We start from the raw sequence: 16268 nt of genomic DNA on the forward strand, positions 1-16268 counted from the left end.
AAAGTTTCAAATTTGGGCCCTTGCACTAAGGCCGCTACTCGGCCCTAAGTGCTTTTTGCACATAAATCGAGTAAATCTCAACCGATTTTGCTAGTTTTTGTTTCATTTGAGAGGTAATTGAATACCCGATGGAAAGTTGGCAAAAAATTTTGGGTTTCTAAAACAATGTCGTAAATTGTTGGTTTTATTTGAAAGGTACTTCGTACGGGCTTTCGTAATTGCGCTATGCGCATTAGAGGGTTGTAGACGTATTACGGTTCCGGGCTTATTAGGGCTACGGACGTATTATGGTTGCGGACGAAATAGGATTACGGGTTGTACGGGGCTAAGTCGCAGCAAACGCTCCGACTGTTCTGATGCCTTGTTTTCCTCTATTCTATGTCAAATCTACAGATAAAGTACGATTTACTGAACCCCAGGACTCCGCCGATGTGGGCCGATTTAAAAACTAATTACGGTTGCAGAGTCCTGGGTTCATGTGCTTTTCGATGGAATTTTATTTGACTAAAATCCTTCTAGTCAAAAAAAAATTATTTTTCTGTTGACAGAGGCAATGACATCTTTTGAAAAATGGCGAACTGTTCTCTTTCCGGTAGAATTGAAATTGCTGCTTACCTTCAAAAAATCGCTGATGGCTTTATTTTAAGGCCGATGCTAGTGTCACGCGTGTGCGAATAGTCTATTATACACTAATCGCACGCGCGTGCCAGTAGTCACTTTGGGATTTTTATTTGCTCAAAGTTCTCTTATTTTACATTTTTTCGAACAATTTTTAATAGCTGTAGCGAATACTTACTGTCAGAGACAACTCCTTCACCAAGCTAAACTACGAGCGAATTCAATAGACAACAAAATAAAAGAAATCCATTTTTTTCATCCATCAATAAAATCTTCCATTCAATTTTATTGAGTCAATCGAGAACACGCTACACGCTGCTTAAAATTATTATCAACATAACAAAAAATTCAGACTCTTTGTGATAAATTATTTAACCGAAAATCCATCACCAGTTGGGTCGAGGATCCATGGATAGTTATTCGGGCATTCCATGCAAGTGAACAAACGCAAAGTTTCACCAGGCAATTCTCGAGTGGTCAACGGACACGCATTCGGTAACGAGCAATAGGCTTGTCCCTTAACATCACACTTTTCCTTCCATTCCTGGAAGTCTCTCAGCGAATTCAATTCGGTTGGATTTTGCATCCATTGGATGACTTGAAGCATTGTCACAAAGAAAACATCGTTGCGGCCCAACATCTCTTCGATGAATTTGATCAATTCTTCGCGGAATTCCTTCTTCGATTTCAACCAAGATGCATGGAAATGTAGACCCAATGGGGCACGGTTGGTATTGTAGTGACGGTTGAAATTGTGACGCAAAAGACGTCCGAATTGTTCTCCGGTTTGAATGTTCGAACATGAGTCAACCATGTGACAACCAGGTAGCGATTCATCGAAAGTTGGGTCATCACGACGATCCAATTCATTCATAACCATTTCCCAAACTGGATGACTTCTTGATGGACAGTTGTGAGCGTTGCCGTTGCACTTATGCGGCATTCGGAAGTAAAGTGTGTATGGCCAAATTGGAACTCGTCCCAACGAAGCTGTGATGGAGGCGTCATATACGAAAAATTGGTCAGCCATCATTTCGAATTGCTTGTTGCCACCGACTCTCAAGTAAGGAGCTCGTGTTCCGATAATTGAACCATCTGTGATATTAGCAAACCGTTCGATAATTAATCGTGCGCCGGCCATTTCAGCCAACCAATCGTCATATGTTCCATGAGTCCAGTAGTTCGGATCGTCTTTGTGTGTCAGGGAGAACGTAGAAATTTCGTGACCTTTGCGATTCAAGTCTTGAACGGCAGAGTAGTTGGTATATTTGTGCGAAACGAAGAATGTTCCTTTGATGGAGCAACCATTGGGATTTTGACGATTTCCGTTGAAAATATCTTCGTACAAGTCGATATTGTCGACGTTAACGGCTCCGTTGAAAGTGATCGTTATCATTTGCGGTACTTGAACCGGTTCAATGTTGCCGGGAATTCGGGTTCCATCGGCTGAACAGAAGCAATCGGGTAGAACACATTGAGTTTGATCGCATTCTGGTGCTCTGTTCGGATCCAAATCAACCGCTATTTGAAGGGAATGATAAAGATTAGTGAAGTCAACTGAAAATTCAATCGTTTGCTTTCACTTACTGCAAGCATTTTCATCTGATTCGTCTTTACAATCTGGTTTTCCATTGCAGAACAATTCCTTGTCAACACATTCGCCATTACCGCAGGATAGTTTTCCTTCCGGACATACTGGTTCATCTGTCTTCAATATGGGAAGTACCTTTCGGGGTTCTTTTGAGTTAGAAATAAGAGAGAAATTAATGACGAGCTTGGTTTTGGAAATTTGTTGTGTTGCGCAAAAGGTTTATGTGTTTTCTTGGTTAATAGTCTTCGGTGGTATTGTGTGTCAGTAATTTTTTTTATGTGCAAGGGTTGTGGTAATCAGATCAGTCGTGATAATGTACAGAATATGTGGGAGGGGATGAATGAAACTTCTTACAGTAACTACCAAATAATGCCATTCAACCAAATCATTTTATCATCAATCAGGGCATATCTTTGGGAATTTTAATTCGGAAAGCTCCGAAAAATTCGAAAACTCCGAAAAATTTGGTAAAATCGAAAAAGTCGGAAAGCTTAGAGAAATTCGGAAAACACCGAATAATTCGAAAAAAGTTTAAAAAAAAATCGCTAAAATTTTGAATTCTTTTTTCGAATTTTAGGAATTTTTCGTAACTTTTTCCGAATTTTTCGGAATTGTCCGAACTTTTCCGAATTAAAATTCCCAAAAAAACGCTGTCATCAACACTACATAGTCCATAACCAAATAATTTTCTTTGTGTTTAGTCTGAGTGATTAAAAGTAAATTTTTTTAATTTATTTCAACAACAAAACGAAGCGAAAAAATTTCTTTCTCATCCATATTGTGCAACGAAATATTTGGTGAATAAATTTGGTGATTTACAATTTTAACATCATTCAACGCTCGTTGACCATCACATCATCAATTGAGTGCTTAATATATAACATTCACCAGATATTTATGTGCATCATATGCAAATTAAAAAGCCAAAACAAATACGAATAAAAAAATGTGTTAAATTTCCAAATCATATTTTTACGTTAAAAATGGAATTTGGTTGAGTTGTTTGCTTTGTAAAAACGAAAATCGTGTGTTTCTGGTGGATATTAACAATATTTACAAAAGACTTCCAGCAACCAAAGATTTTAAAATTATTTTTTAATCGAAAAGACTTGAACTTAAAGCAAATATACATTTTAACATCATATCACTGATTGTGTATACACCTTTCCTTTCTTATTGTGCCTTATTGGTTAGCAGAGCTCTTTTTTTGTAAGAGAAAATTTTTAATGAGCGACAACGAAAGAGAATTAAGGGATCGTCATCTGCTAGCGACAGCGATAGCAAAAATAATCGATGAACTCTGAGTAATACCGTCATATATACAGTAAAATGTATGGAACAACAAATGAAGTAATAAATTTTGTATCGACATGTTTGAAAAATTTTAGATCAAAAGAAGTAAAAGATTCAATCGGCTTGCCGTCTTTCAACGAGTAAAATTATGGTCCATTTTTGGATTAATGAATGGTAAGCTTTGTATGAAAACAAATCGATTCTTTTACGTAAACCGCGAATAAGAAATCGATGAAACCCAGCTTCATTGATGGACATAAATAACAATTGAAAAAAGAGCTCTGCAATTCCCGTTTAACCAACAATTTAACTTAAATTTCGTATAATCCCAAACCAACTTAGCGACGGCCAATAATTTACATCACTTAAATTTCTTGATAGAATTTTTGTGTTTAAAAAAAAATTTAATCTCAAAATTTAATTTAATTTTGTTCTGTTGTGGTTTGAGACTTACTTTCCTTCTTATCGCAATTTGTTACTTTAGCCTTCCAATCACAAGTTTGTTTTTCAACGTCGAATGATAAACCGGAAGGGCAAGTAATTTGTTTAAGTCCAGCTCTGGTACACCTACAATGGGGGCAACAGGAGAAAAAGACTTAGAAATTTTAGGTTTTCATAGATCGGACACCAATAAGATAATTCCATTTTCGTATTATATGCTTCCGTTGATGTCAGAATAACGCTATAAATCGGCAACAACAACAACCATCAACAACAACCAACAACAACAAAAAACTGGAAGTTCCAAAGCACCTAGCATAGCCATAGAATATTTGAAGTGTCAAAATACCCCTCTATTAGGGGTAAACCATTATGGTTCGTAAAGTTCGAAAGTATGGTAATTTCGTAAACTTTTGACATTCCTCCCATATATTTCATGTCAAACGTCTACGAAACCGCCATGCTCGCGAACTTTACGAACCATAATGGCTTACACCTATTGTGATTAATACCATTAATGGTACCAATGATACCAGTGGTATTAATAAGACTAGCATTTTGACACACCAACTATTCAATTACTATGCTAGGTGCGTTGGTAGTTCGTTATTAAATACATCGTCGCAATTCGGAAATTATTTCGTTTTCATTTTCATCCCAGATGGTACCAATTTACCAAACTCAATTTAATATTATCACAAACGACCTGTTCATGGGGGTATTTTCGTTTTAGTTAATTCTTGTACCAAAGTCCTCGGTATATTAAAATTGTAAGTCACTACCAATTGCGTTCGTCGTTATTTTAATATTATATTAACATGGCTACAGCAACAATCATGAAAATTTGGCTTTGTTTTGATCAAAATTTTCTGTTGATGATATAACTCGGATAGTACGGTTTTGACCTCATTATTCATCGAGTAAAACTTAAAAGAACAAAAACAAAACAATTTTCATAAGGCTATCGCCATGTACATCTGTTAGTTTTCAACTCATGAATTACAAGACTTTGAAAGAATACAAAAAAATATGTTTAGCATACACATTAAGTTGCATGCAAGACAAATAAATTAAAAAATTAAATGTTCGAGGTCACTATACTTAATTAACAAACACGTAATGAAGAGATGGATATAGTTGAATGAAATCATAAAAGTTAATTGAGTGCTTTGGCATATTAATTGAAAAAGAATAGATTTTTATTGATAAATGAAAAGGTGTTCCGAGAGCGATGACCACTCCGGAACCACACATTAAATAAGAGAGAACAAAAAAAAATGGAAAATCGAAAACTCTGATGATCGTAAAAATTTTGAATCGAATAGAGCGAAAGTTTGCGAAAGAGTGACGGACGTAAGACAGTCGAATTGATGGATGAATAAAAAAATTAGGAAAGAAAAAAAAATTGCTAATGAAAGACGAAGAACGATAGAAAATCACACATAAAAGTTATGCCCCCAAACTAAAAAGAAATGGAAGGCGGAATATCTCATTGAGTGTCCATTAAACTTACTCTCTAATTGTTTACAATTTTTAACGTTTGTTCTCCAATCGCATGTCTGACGTTCAACATCAAACGCAAGACCGGTAGGGCAGCGCACCGATGCAAGTCTAGTTATACCATTTTCTCCAGCATTATCACACCTATATTTACAATCGAAAATATTTTAAATCTCTCAACGTTTAAAGATCGATCGTTACCAACAATTTAAAGAGCATTTTTACATAGAAAGTTACATTTTATAGTAGATTATGGAACTAGGGAGCGAAGATGAGTGTTCCTCTGAAAGCCGAACGCAATGGATTGCAATCGAACGTGTTAGAAAAACATTTACTCCCTAGTTACATACACTATTTTGTCAGCTAACAGGAATTAAACATTCCGCTAACACAGCGGTAGATACGGAGCACTTTACTTCCTGTCAGATAACAAATCAGGAGAGAGAGCGAGAGAAAGAAAAAAAAAACTAGAAGAAAATGGTTAAATGACTTGGAAAAGTAGTTGAGCATCGATCTAGCATCATCATTTTGCCAAATCTCACACGTGCGTTTCCATGCACCGTCAATTTACCTGACTACATCACGACAGTCGCCATCGGTCGTTAATCGGAAATACTCGTCACCAGGTCGGTCCTGGCACAATTCTTCGGTACTTTGGGCATCACCATCTTCATCATCTTGTCGTTTTACTCGTGTCGCAGCGTTTGCTAAAAAAATGAATGGAAAAATTATTGCCCAACGGTTTAAACATTTCACTGGTTAATAGTAGGGTTACATTGGATGCTGTGGAAGTAATTCATTACGCGAGGTACCAATTTGGTGATGATAAAAGCAAACTCCCAAGCGTGTTTTTGAGCAATAAGGTTCGGTAACTGCCTTTTCGACAAGTGTAGATTATATCCGAGTAGAAGCCGACTGTGAGGTATACAACTCCACTTGTCAAAAACAGTTACCGAAGCGAGATGCTCGAAAATAAACGAGAGAGATTGCGAGTATCACAAACACATCGTCAACGTGCTTTTCGCCTAACTGACTTAATAACAATACAAACGATGCAAAAAAGACATATAGAACACTCAGTGCAACGGGAGAACGGGAGATGTCGTTAGTAGATACTGTCACAGCGGCAAACCAATGATTGTGGACAAATCTGATTGACAGAATCATAGTCTTGCGGCTGATATTCGAACCATCGAACCGGCAACTCAATAATTGAATGCAAGTCCTCGATCAACACAGTGTGCACAATGCACATGGGAAAATGAAAAAAATGAATAGAAGATAGTCCGCATGTAATGGATCATTTTTGCAGGAGGCAAATTGCTGTGTAATGGCCAACTTTCGAATTGTGCAGGTGGTAAAATATTATATCAAAAAAGCAAACAAAAATTTTCTCCAATTTAATGAGACTCTTAATGTCTTATTGTTTTCCGAATTCGAAACTCAACGAAACAAAAACAACTTGAACGGTTCGTGTGCAGTTTGTGTGCTTGTTGATACTTTTTCTTCTGTGACACTCCACGTCTTCGGGTCGATAAACTTCTTGAAACATTTCGTACGGTTAATCGAACATAAAAATCGTGCTCACAATACGAAAGCACTTTAAATGCCATTTCCTAAATTTGTAAAAATAAACAACCAACGAACACGTTGTTTTCAATATAATATGCAAATATGTTCGTTTTGCATCATTAGCAATCGACTGTTATAACGCCACAGGTATACAATGAGATTAAATCCCTACAGAGACACATTTTGCCTTCTTTCGCCATATCATAATAAATACAGTCGGACTAAGAGGTTCGAGACGCATTAAAATATTCCACAACATTACAAAACTTGAACATATATGTCTCGATATATAATGTTGCATGCGTTACATGTTCACAAACATATATAATATTACAGTATAACACAGTATGTTATGCGAAATGATGTCCGAAATCCTGGTTTATCAGTTCGCATTCGTAATATCTGTATATAAGTAGTAAAAATGATGGTTTGACTTTAAGGTAATTTAATTGACTCGGTATAATGTTATGTAAAAAGCCATTCGGTATGAAGCAAGAAAACAAGTTTCGTTTTCCTCGCGGTCAGACTGAAGTAATAATTTTCTCTTTTACAAAAAGGTGACAACTTTTTCTTTCATTTTTGTGGTAATAATAAAACCGAAACCAGTTTGCATCCAATAACGCGAATTATTAAAAGGTAGCGCCGAGTAAGATATACAAATGAAGACGAGAAAAAAATACCCGCACACTCTGTGTGTGGACATGAGTTGGATGAGGTTGAGGTATGTTTCGTTCACATAAGCTTACACATATCCATTTATTTCAAATTATTCATCATCATTATTCAATACAAAAATTAATATTTAATTCGGTAAACATGACTGGTTACTGGTTTATCTAAATAGAAGAAAGAAAAATCTGTATGTAAGCCTTACGAACAGAAAAAAAATCAGTTTGGATCAATCAAGTCTCGTGTGTGCTGCTGGTGTATGAGTATCTTAAGATACGAAATCTGTTATATGTTAATAGGACAATCATAAATTAATATTTCTGTTAGAAGGTCTCCCTCCTCATTATAACCATAACATGATATTCGATACACCGTTCGATGGTTTTTTTTAATATATGCAAGAGAGATACATGTGTGAAGACATTTAGTGTGTGGTATATCCATATCCACATTGTCTCGACTCTATAACATTGTTCAGAAACCAGACGAGCTTTGGACGAGAAAGACGTGCGAGGAATTTGATGTTCGTTCGATTGAATTTTTCTTTTGAAGATAGGGAGAAAAAGAACCTAATTGCGCTTGACCTTTACCCATAGTCACTGTTTAACCGAATTTTTTTCTTTTTTGTTAAATTGTCACTCAAAAAATCAATTATTTTTTTTGGAATCACATCACTGCTTTGAGTCAATCAATTCTGATAAAATTTTCCATGGAAAAATTTATTTGAAAAACGATTTTTTTGTGGGGGGTTGATGAACACTTACCGATAATCACACATAGCGCAACAATTCCAATAATTTGGAATGAACGCGCCATTATTATTTTAATGGCTATTCACAGAATTTATAGTTTAACCTCTAAAATTAACTCTAATAAATTAAAACAAAAAAAAAATAAATAATTTTTTCGACAATTCTTTAGATTTGTAACATTTAAATGAGAATTTGTTTTTTTTTTATTTCTTTCGTTCTTCGTTTCTATACACACACAGTACCCAGCACACCTGGTATATGTGTTTAATGAGGCAGCTTCGCGACTACTAGGTGTTGTTTGGCGATCTTAGGGTCTATTTATCAAGACTTTCACTTCAGTGGGGGCCGTTGGATTTGTGTGATTAAATTTTTTTAAGTGGGATATTAAAGGAGCTCCGAATGGGAGTCTTACAACGACATAATTATTATCGAGAAAATGCTTTACGTTGTATTATATACAGCAGATATATGTGTAGACGAAATGCTGATGATATTATCGCCTTGCCCGATACATCGATACAATTTGTTCGGTTTCGATGGAGATTTTTTTTCATTCGTTCGTTTAATGCTAAATTTTAAATGAAATTTTTTTCGGAATCGTGCAGTAAAAATCCGATATTTCCAGCACAGCTTTGTTGTGTTTGATCGATAAAAATTGCAAATCATATTTTCTCTACCGACGTGTAATTGTTATTAATGATTATTTGCAATTAGCCGAAATGATGAACTCTATCAGTTTCAATGGATCTGATTTTGAATTTTATTTTTACAAAAAAAAAAAAAATTCTCTCGAAAGATCAATGGGTGCATTGATTGATCGATTCGTTGATCGATATCCGGAATCTCATTTAACTGTTGATTAATCGCAATTGCTCAATTTTATCATTACAAGGTGTTGTGTACATAACTTATGTATATTGCGAAAGATAGCCTTAAAAGTGTTACATTAGATAGACCCATTCAAGTAATATTATTTATATTCCAAATGCATGTTAAGAGTAATGAAGCAACTCGTAGCAAATACTTTATAATATCTCAAACAATTGAAGTAATAGATTTCTAAGTTGAAGCTACATTGTTTGTATATATGAGGTTAAGTACTTATAGGGATTGGGATTAAATTACGTTCACTTGGCATCTCGTTATTCTCTGGAAGCATCTGAATTCTCAAGTAGAGTCGGCAACTTTGAAATTAGTGACGCATTTCGTTTCAGCTGTTTTTTAGGTGATCCACTCATGCAAACAAATGTGTTTTTACGTCTTTAAACGGTTTTACCATTACCACGCACGCGAATGCATGTACATTGTTCTCTCGTAAGTATTAGCACATTTGTTTGTATGAACAGCTGAAACAAAATGCGTCACTCATTTGAGGCTTTGAAAATCGCAGACCTAATGAACATCTGAAGGAGTCGGATTCGGAAACGAATAATCATCTGTTATCGACAAAAACGACTAAAAGTAAACGATAACCTACGGGTGATGTGCTATTATAAAGTAAAATAAATGTTAACCAAATGAAGTACAAGATGTCGATCAAAATGGAATGATAATTTGAAGAACAGATTTAATGATTAAACTGCAATGCGCTTGTCGTTAGTAAAAGGTTAAAACTCCTAAGCAGAGAATATCGATAATCTCATTTGAATTACAGAAAAACCTAAAACAGCAATCAACATTCTTTGATTAGTAGTTCTAACCTTTAACAAACGACAAGCGGATCGCATTTTAACGATCAAATCTGTTCTTCAAATTATCCATTTTGTTCGACATCTTGTACTTCATTTTTTTAACATTTATTTTACTTTGCTCATCATCAGTTGGTTATCGTTTACTTTTGTCGTTGTGATGATTATCCGTTTCAGAATCCTAATGTACAAGGTCTCGGAATCCTAAGGTACCAAGTTATCAGTCCTAACGAGCCATAGAAATCATATAAATTTGATAAAGTCAATGTAAGGCTGTAAATTAAAGAAAATATAAAATAGAAAATCGTGATGTTAACCATGATAGTGTGATTCCGCAGATCATTTAAAATGAGGGTGTGCGAGGTGCCCTAATTGTCGGTATCAGCAACGCATAATTGATCGTGTCAATACCCTCTCTAGCAAACAAACTACATTTATTAAGGTCCTGAAACTCTGCTACTTGTTTGCGATTCGAGGGTCTGTTCACTTTAAACCTTATGAAGAAGGAGAGTTTCTCAAAATAAATTTACACCCTAATTCGATTTTTTAAGAGAGTTTGTTTGCTAGAGAGAGTGTATTTTCGGCTCTGGGATAAGGATAAAGTAGGTGAGACACAGGGTCTAAGCACCTTCGCCTCTAGTTGTGCATTCTACGGGTTTTTCTAAGATCTAAGTCACTAGAGAGATAAAAGTGGAGATCTCATACCCTACGAGTCGGAATTCGTCTGCGTCAACCCGAAATATTCATTTTTCGTACGAGTATCACACTACCTTTGAAGATGCAAATGAGCTCGTAATTGGAACCCCAAACTTTGACAAGCTTTGATCTATTTTAGAGGAAAGCTTTCGAATGGTATGTAATGAGGTTTCTAGTCAATGTGTGCCGTTTCAATTTAAAAAAAACTTTTTTTTTCTACAAAATTTCATTGATTATCCCCATTCCGTAAAGGAAAAGATTGCAAAATATTAATTTTGTTATACATACACATCGGCGTGTCTACAATACCTCTGAAACAGAAAAAAAATGAAATAAAATTTTTAACATTTAAAATCCACATATTTACATAAACATCACAACATATAAATATAGATTTCAAGTTGTATGCGCTGGTTGAACTTCACTGAAAGTGAATAAAAACGAACAACAGCAGCAATAACAACAACAATGAAACAACGACTAATCACTTGTTTTCGGTAGGGAGGGGTAATTTTGTTTGAGGAGAAAATGTGTGTCATTTCAATTTAAAGGTACGACCTGCACGTACGTCGGCACTTCATTCGCTTTTATTAAATGAAAAATATCCGGATAACTTTTAATTTCATAGTTTTATAAGCCGGTATGGGTATGATGATGGGATGATACAGATAATCAAATCAGAATTTGTCGACGTTGAGACTTTTTGTTTCTTTAAATATCAAGGCCACTGCCTTTAATTATTCAGAAGAAGAAGAAGAAGAATCATATTCCAAGAAAGGAAGACGAAAAAAAAAACGCGACGGCTCGTTGAGTAGTGCTAATCAATTAAATTTGTCTAATTTGCATTTTTTCGGTAAACAGATTTATTTATGGTATTACCCTGTCGAATCTTTCCGATTTGAATCTGATTCCTATTCAATCTGAGCAATATATACCAATACCAGCCATTTTACTGTTGCAAAAAAAAGATTACCGAACAGGTATCACTATTCCATTCGTACCTAAAAATTACGCTACACTCATGGCGCCACCACCACATAATATTGTTTCAAAAATTCGTCTGAATGCAAGAAATCAATGTCAGTCCATTGAGTATTTAAACATTTTATTACCTAAAAAACAAGTGATCATATAATAATGGCCGAGCACATAATAGTTAATAATAAATGAAATTTTTAGAAATTGCGAAAGAAATGCGAATCACAATATTGTTGTTGAAGATAAGAATAACTTTTCCTTGACATTTTATTTCATGTGAGATCATTGCAACATTTTTGGTCGGACAATTGAAATGTGTGGCTCTTTTCTAATGGAAAATTTAATTATAAACTTCAATGTTGCGATGAATTCATATTCGATTGATCAGACGATAATAATGAATGCACAACTTTTATGTGCAAAAAAAAAGTTCTGATATCATAGCCGAAGAACTAAACCTTGTACAAAAGCCTCATCATTATGTTGCTTGGACCAAGACCAAAGTTTACAGCCTGGACAAGGACTACAAAATCTGTTATTGATAATGACGACCAAAATTTGATTTGATTGGTTTAGCAAAGCACCTAGCAAGGTAATAGAGGTTTTTGGTGTCAAATAGAGTAGTCTTTAGTATTACTTGCCATTAACTACATATTAAACAGGAGTCGCCGAGTAGTGCCGTATCAGACCATCCGTACTACAAATTGATGCCTGAAAAGGCAATTTGTCAACCCGCCAGTGTGCGAGTCCGTTTCTTTCCAAAATTGCAACCACTCCACAAATCGTTTGAGAAATGAGTTTTGGAAGCTCTCTTGACGATTTCTGTGATCTGTAAAATCTTGACGACTTATTCCTTTTTCTGGAGTACGGTTGTTCACAATGCTGAACCATGTTTGGATGACTTGTAAAAATTCCTCAATGTCGGTGTAACCTTGAATCTCCAAAGCCGCGACAGTTGTAGGGTGGATCAAATTTACCACTAATGGAAGCGCTTGACGATCGAAACGGGATGGATTCAGAGATCTGCTATTTAATTTCGGCAAAACGGTTATTTTTAAATGTTCGAATAATAAACATCTCGCAAATCTTTGAAAGTGGCTTGCTGGATTAAAGAGAAGTTGTCGACTAATTTAGTCGGGAAACAGACAAAATTTTTATAATTTATTTACATTCTTTACACAAAATAGAACAATTCCCCGTTTACAGAATTTCTTTTACGATAATTCAAATACATTTAAAAAGCATTTTAATAATTTGGCACGACTTTCTTCTGAATATTTTTCAATATTTGAAAAGACTGTCAGGAGACTGTCATGAGGCTGTAATTTTTTTAGAACAGTGTAGAACTTTCGTTTACAATAACAAAGGCACATCGAAGCCATGTTATAACATTGCCGATTGTTGTATAAATTTGATGTGAGTTTTGTGGATTTTCATTTCAACTTTAAAAATATAAAATTGTGTTTCGTTCATATGTTGTAGAAGATTTTTTTTTTTTTTCAAAATAAATTATAAAAAGTCGCTCTTTCCCGACTAATTTGTATAGAAAAAACTTTTGTTTTCATCTTTCTTGTTTATTAAATTGTTACGAAAGTTTTTTTTAGGATGTTAGATTACTTATTAATATAAATTCCAGTGATTAGATTTTCATTAGAGGAACATTCGTGCCTATTTTTCAAAAATATCTTGTCTCTCATCCCATTTTTTAGAGTCTAAAAATCTTAAAAAACAAAAATGACATTTGAAACTGTCAAAATTACTTTATTTTCTTCTATTACCTTGTTAGGTTCTTTGGTCTAGCCTTTTTACGGCCAATAACAAGTACAGTCTGGACCATCGGCTTGAGAGCGCTGAATTGTTGGGTAAATTTGTGCGCAAAAACAAGGTCTACTGAAAAGATGGCATATTTCTTGTCTACCTCTTGAATAAATTAAACTCGTGTGAATTACGGCCCTCCCTTCGCTCTGGCCGCAAAGTTCCCCCTCGCTTAAATATTCGCTTTTACCATTTATCATCTAGTAAAACTAGGTAACGTCAGATTTTTCGTCCATAAATGCCGAACCATAACGCTAACCCTAAATCCTGACAATTAAGGCAAATGTCAAACGATAAAGGCAAATGCAAAAATAATTAAATTTCGACTAGACGGGTTCTGATCAAACAAAATGCCAGTGTGTAGCGCGTGATCTCAGGACTCCGGAAAACTAATTAGTTTTTGAATCGGACTTCTATATGCCGAGCGATAAGACTTTAAAATCATGTCGTGATCAATGTGTAAAATTTTAACTTTTTCAAAGTCTTATCTCTCAGGAGATGTTGGTCCGATTGGAAAACTAATGGCTTTGTCGGAATCCTGAGATCATGCACTACACATTTTGTTTGATCAGAATCCATCGAGTCGAAATTTAATTATTTTTGCATTTGCCTTTATTGTTTGACATTTGCCTTTATGGTCAGGATTTAGGGTTAGCGTTATGGTTCGGCATTTATGGACGAAAAATCTGACGTTACATAACTATAAAGAATACAATTTTTATGAAGTCGCTCGAGAAAACGTTATTTGGAGAACGTCAGGGCAGCAGCTTCGAACATTTTTCGGAATTTGATGGGTCGTGTGATCGTTTGGGGTGTCAATAGATAGTACGTGAAGTAAGCTCCAGGTTAGAGCTTCCTGCTACTTGCTTCCCCAGGCAAAATTTCAGTTTTTCCGAGGAAAATCACTTGTTGCGGTGGCTGGGTGGGCCGGACATCGGCGTTTGTTGGTCAACAATATTCCCCTAATCGACCTTCATAAACATACACAATTTACATCTCGCATGTTAGAGCTATTGATAAAAAACGATTTTTGCGACAACTCCGGAGAAAATTTTTCTAAGGGCCATGTCAGCCCAACAAAAATTTCTCGAGAAAAAAGTTGTTCCACGAAATTCTCATAATGTAATGATGTAACGATGATTCGTTGAAGCTATTCGTTTGAATCGCCGTCGGCTTGAATCCAGACTGTTCGAAGCTTTTGCGAATTGACTCTTAATATATTAATGTACTAAATTTGATAAGTTTTTATGAATACAGCTGAAATAATTAACTGGAATCAGTTATGCTTCTGAAGTTTAAAATAGAAAATGAAAAATAATAAATTGACCACAAATTTAGAAAAGTGTCAGTACAGGTACCTGACCCGCCCATAAGGTGGGACCAAGTGTGCATGATGTGGGCGCAATCCTTGTTGGCGCCACAAGAAAATTTTGATCAACTCGAAAGTTAACACAGTTTCAGAAGCTTGGACAGCCCTTTCCCTTTTATTACTTATTGTCATTCGTTGACATTTTGACTGGCTGACACAAAGAGCACATTTTGTCTTTCGTTAGAACTTAAGTTATTCCAAAAGTGAGACGAAATATTTCGAAAATCGGAGAAAAGGTGACCTGTGACATAATTGGATGTACAAAAATGAATCCAAAGCAAGACGTTGTGACAATCCAAGAGCGCAAAATGCGATCGATCAGCCCGCAAACATCACCATTACATCTTTCGTTGAATACTTCGAACACTTCGAATACGTCAAATAAGTCGAATAATGCTTTGAAGGAGTTGATAGAACGGAAGGCTAAAATTACCGTAAGTCGTACAATTTCAATTACGCTGTTAAAGTCGTACTGCCTTTCTATGCACCCGATAAAACTATGAGCTGTGAGACCCATGACATGATATTTTTTAGGAACAATTGAATGTTTTGGAACAACGGATTTATAAATATGAAGAAAATTGCTTGGTGAGTGCACCATTTACTAACATAATTCATGGCTGGGATCGAGATATAGAAAGAAATTTCCAAACCGGTCAGTTGACAGTCAATGAAGCTGACCGGTTGTTTTCAAAGTCATCGGTGACATCACCCGCAGCTGTTAACAATCGATTTGCCGATATGCTGGAATCATACGTCGAACCTGAAGTTATCGTTGACGACGATGTAAGAGTTGGTCGTTATGATGTGCCGCGGATTGCTTCGAATGAAAATTTCAAAGTTGACCACAACGTTTGTAAGTCGACGAATCGAAAATTCATTGAAATCGAAGATTCAAAAGCAATTATTGACGTAGTCGGTGGGTGTTCACAATAAAAATGAAGACGAAGCGAATTGAATTCTAAAAAAAATTGTTCTCATTTTTATGCAGATGGACCGAAAACTCCACAGACAGAACTGTTAAAACGCGCGACGGTGGTTCTGGAAACGAACTTTAGTCTGCCGGAAAATTTCCATTTCAAAGCGATTCGTTGAGACGTGCACAATTGTGCACATAATCTAACGAATGACAAGTATAAGACTCTTGCTCAATTCCATAATGACGACATAAATGAACTAAATTTTTGACCTAAAGCCTGACGCATGTCCAATCAGACTAAATACTTAAAATTACTGCGATGTATTGCAGCTTGAAAGATCTAAGACAAATAAAATGAAATCAATTT

At 35.4% G+C, this 16268-nt stretch overlaps 2 protein-coding genes across 3 annotated transcripts; one reads left to right on the forward strand and one right to left on the reverse strand.

The window, feature by feature from the left end:
* Positions 1-867: 867 nt before the first annotated feature.
* On the reverse strand, positions 868-8732 carry LOC119079857 (chitin deacetylase 1). Of its 2 annotated transcripts, none has more exons than XM_037187931.1 (5): positions 8449-8732; positions 6015-6150; positions 3957-4069; positions 2206-2355; positions 868-2139 (listed from the first exon to the last, which is right to left on the reverse strand). In XM_037187931.1, the coding sequence occupies exons 1-5, from the start codon at positions 8498-8500 to the stop codon at positions 986-988; spliced, it is 1605 nt and encodes a 534-aa protein (XP_037043826.1). In that variant the 5' UTR covers positions 8501-8732; the 3' UTR covers positions 868-985. The 2 variants fall into 2 exon arrangements, with proteins under 2 accessions (XP_037043826.1, XP_037043825.1); XM_037187930.1 differs by lacking the exon at positions 3957-4069 and adding an exon at positions 5457-5587 and having other exon boundaries at positions 8449-8731.
* A 6389-nt stretch (positions 8733-15121) lies between these two features.
* Positions 15122-16268, forward strand: LOC119079858. Its single transcript, XM_037187932.1, has 3 exons — positions 15122-15416; positions 15517-15901; positions 15974-16268. The coding sequence occupies exons 1-3, from the start codon at positions 15249-15251 to the stop codon at positions 16075-16077; spliced, it is 657 nt and encodes a 218-aa protein (XP_037043827.1). The 5' UTR covers positions 15122-15248; the 3' UTR covers positions 16078-16268.

Source organism: Bradysia coprophila, unplaced genomic scaffold (genome assembly GCF_014529535.1).
Source record: "Bradysia coprophila strain Holo2 unplaced genomic scaffold, BU_Bcop_v1 contig_348, whole genome shotgun sequence".
In the NCBI taxonomy this organism is placed as follows: domain Eukaryota; kingdom Metazoa; phylum Arthropoda; class Insecta; order Diptera; family Sciaridae; genus Bradysia; species Bradysia coprophila.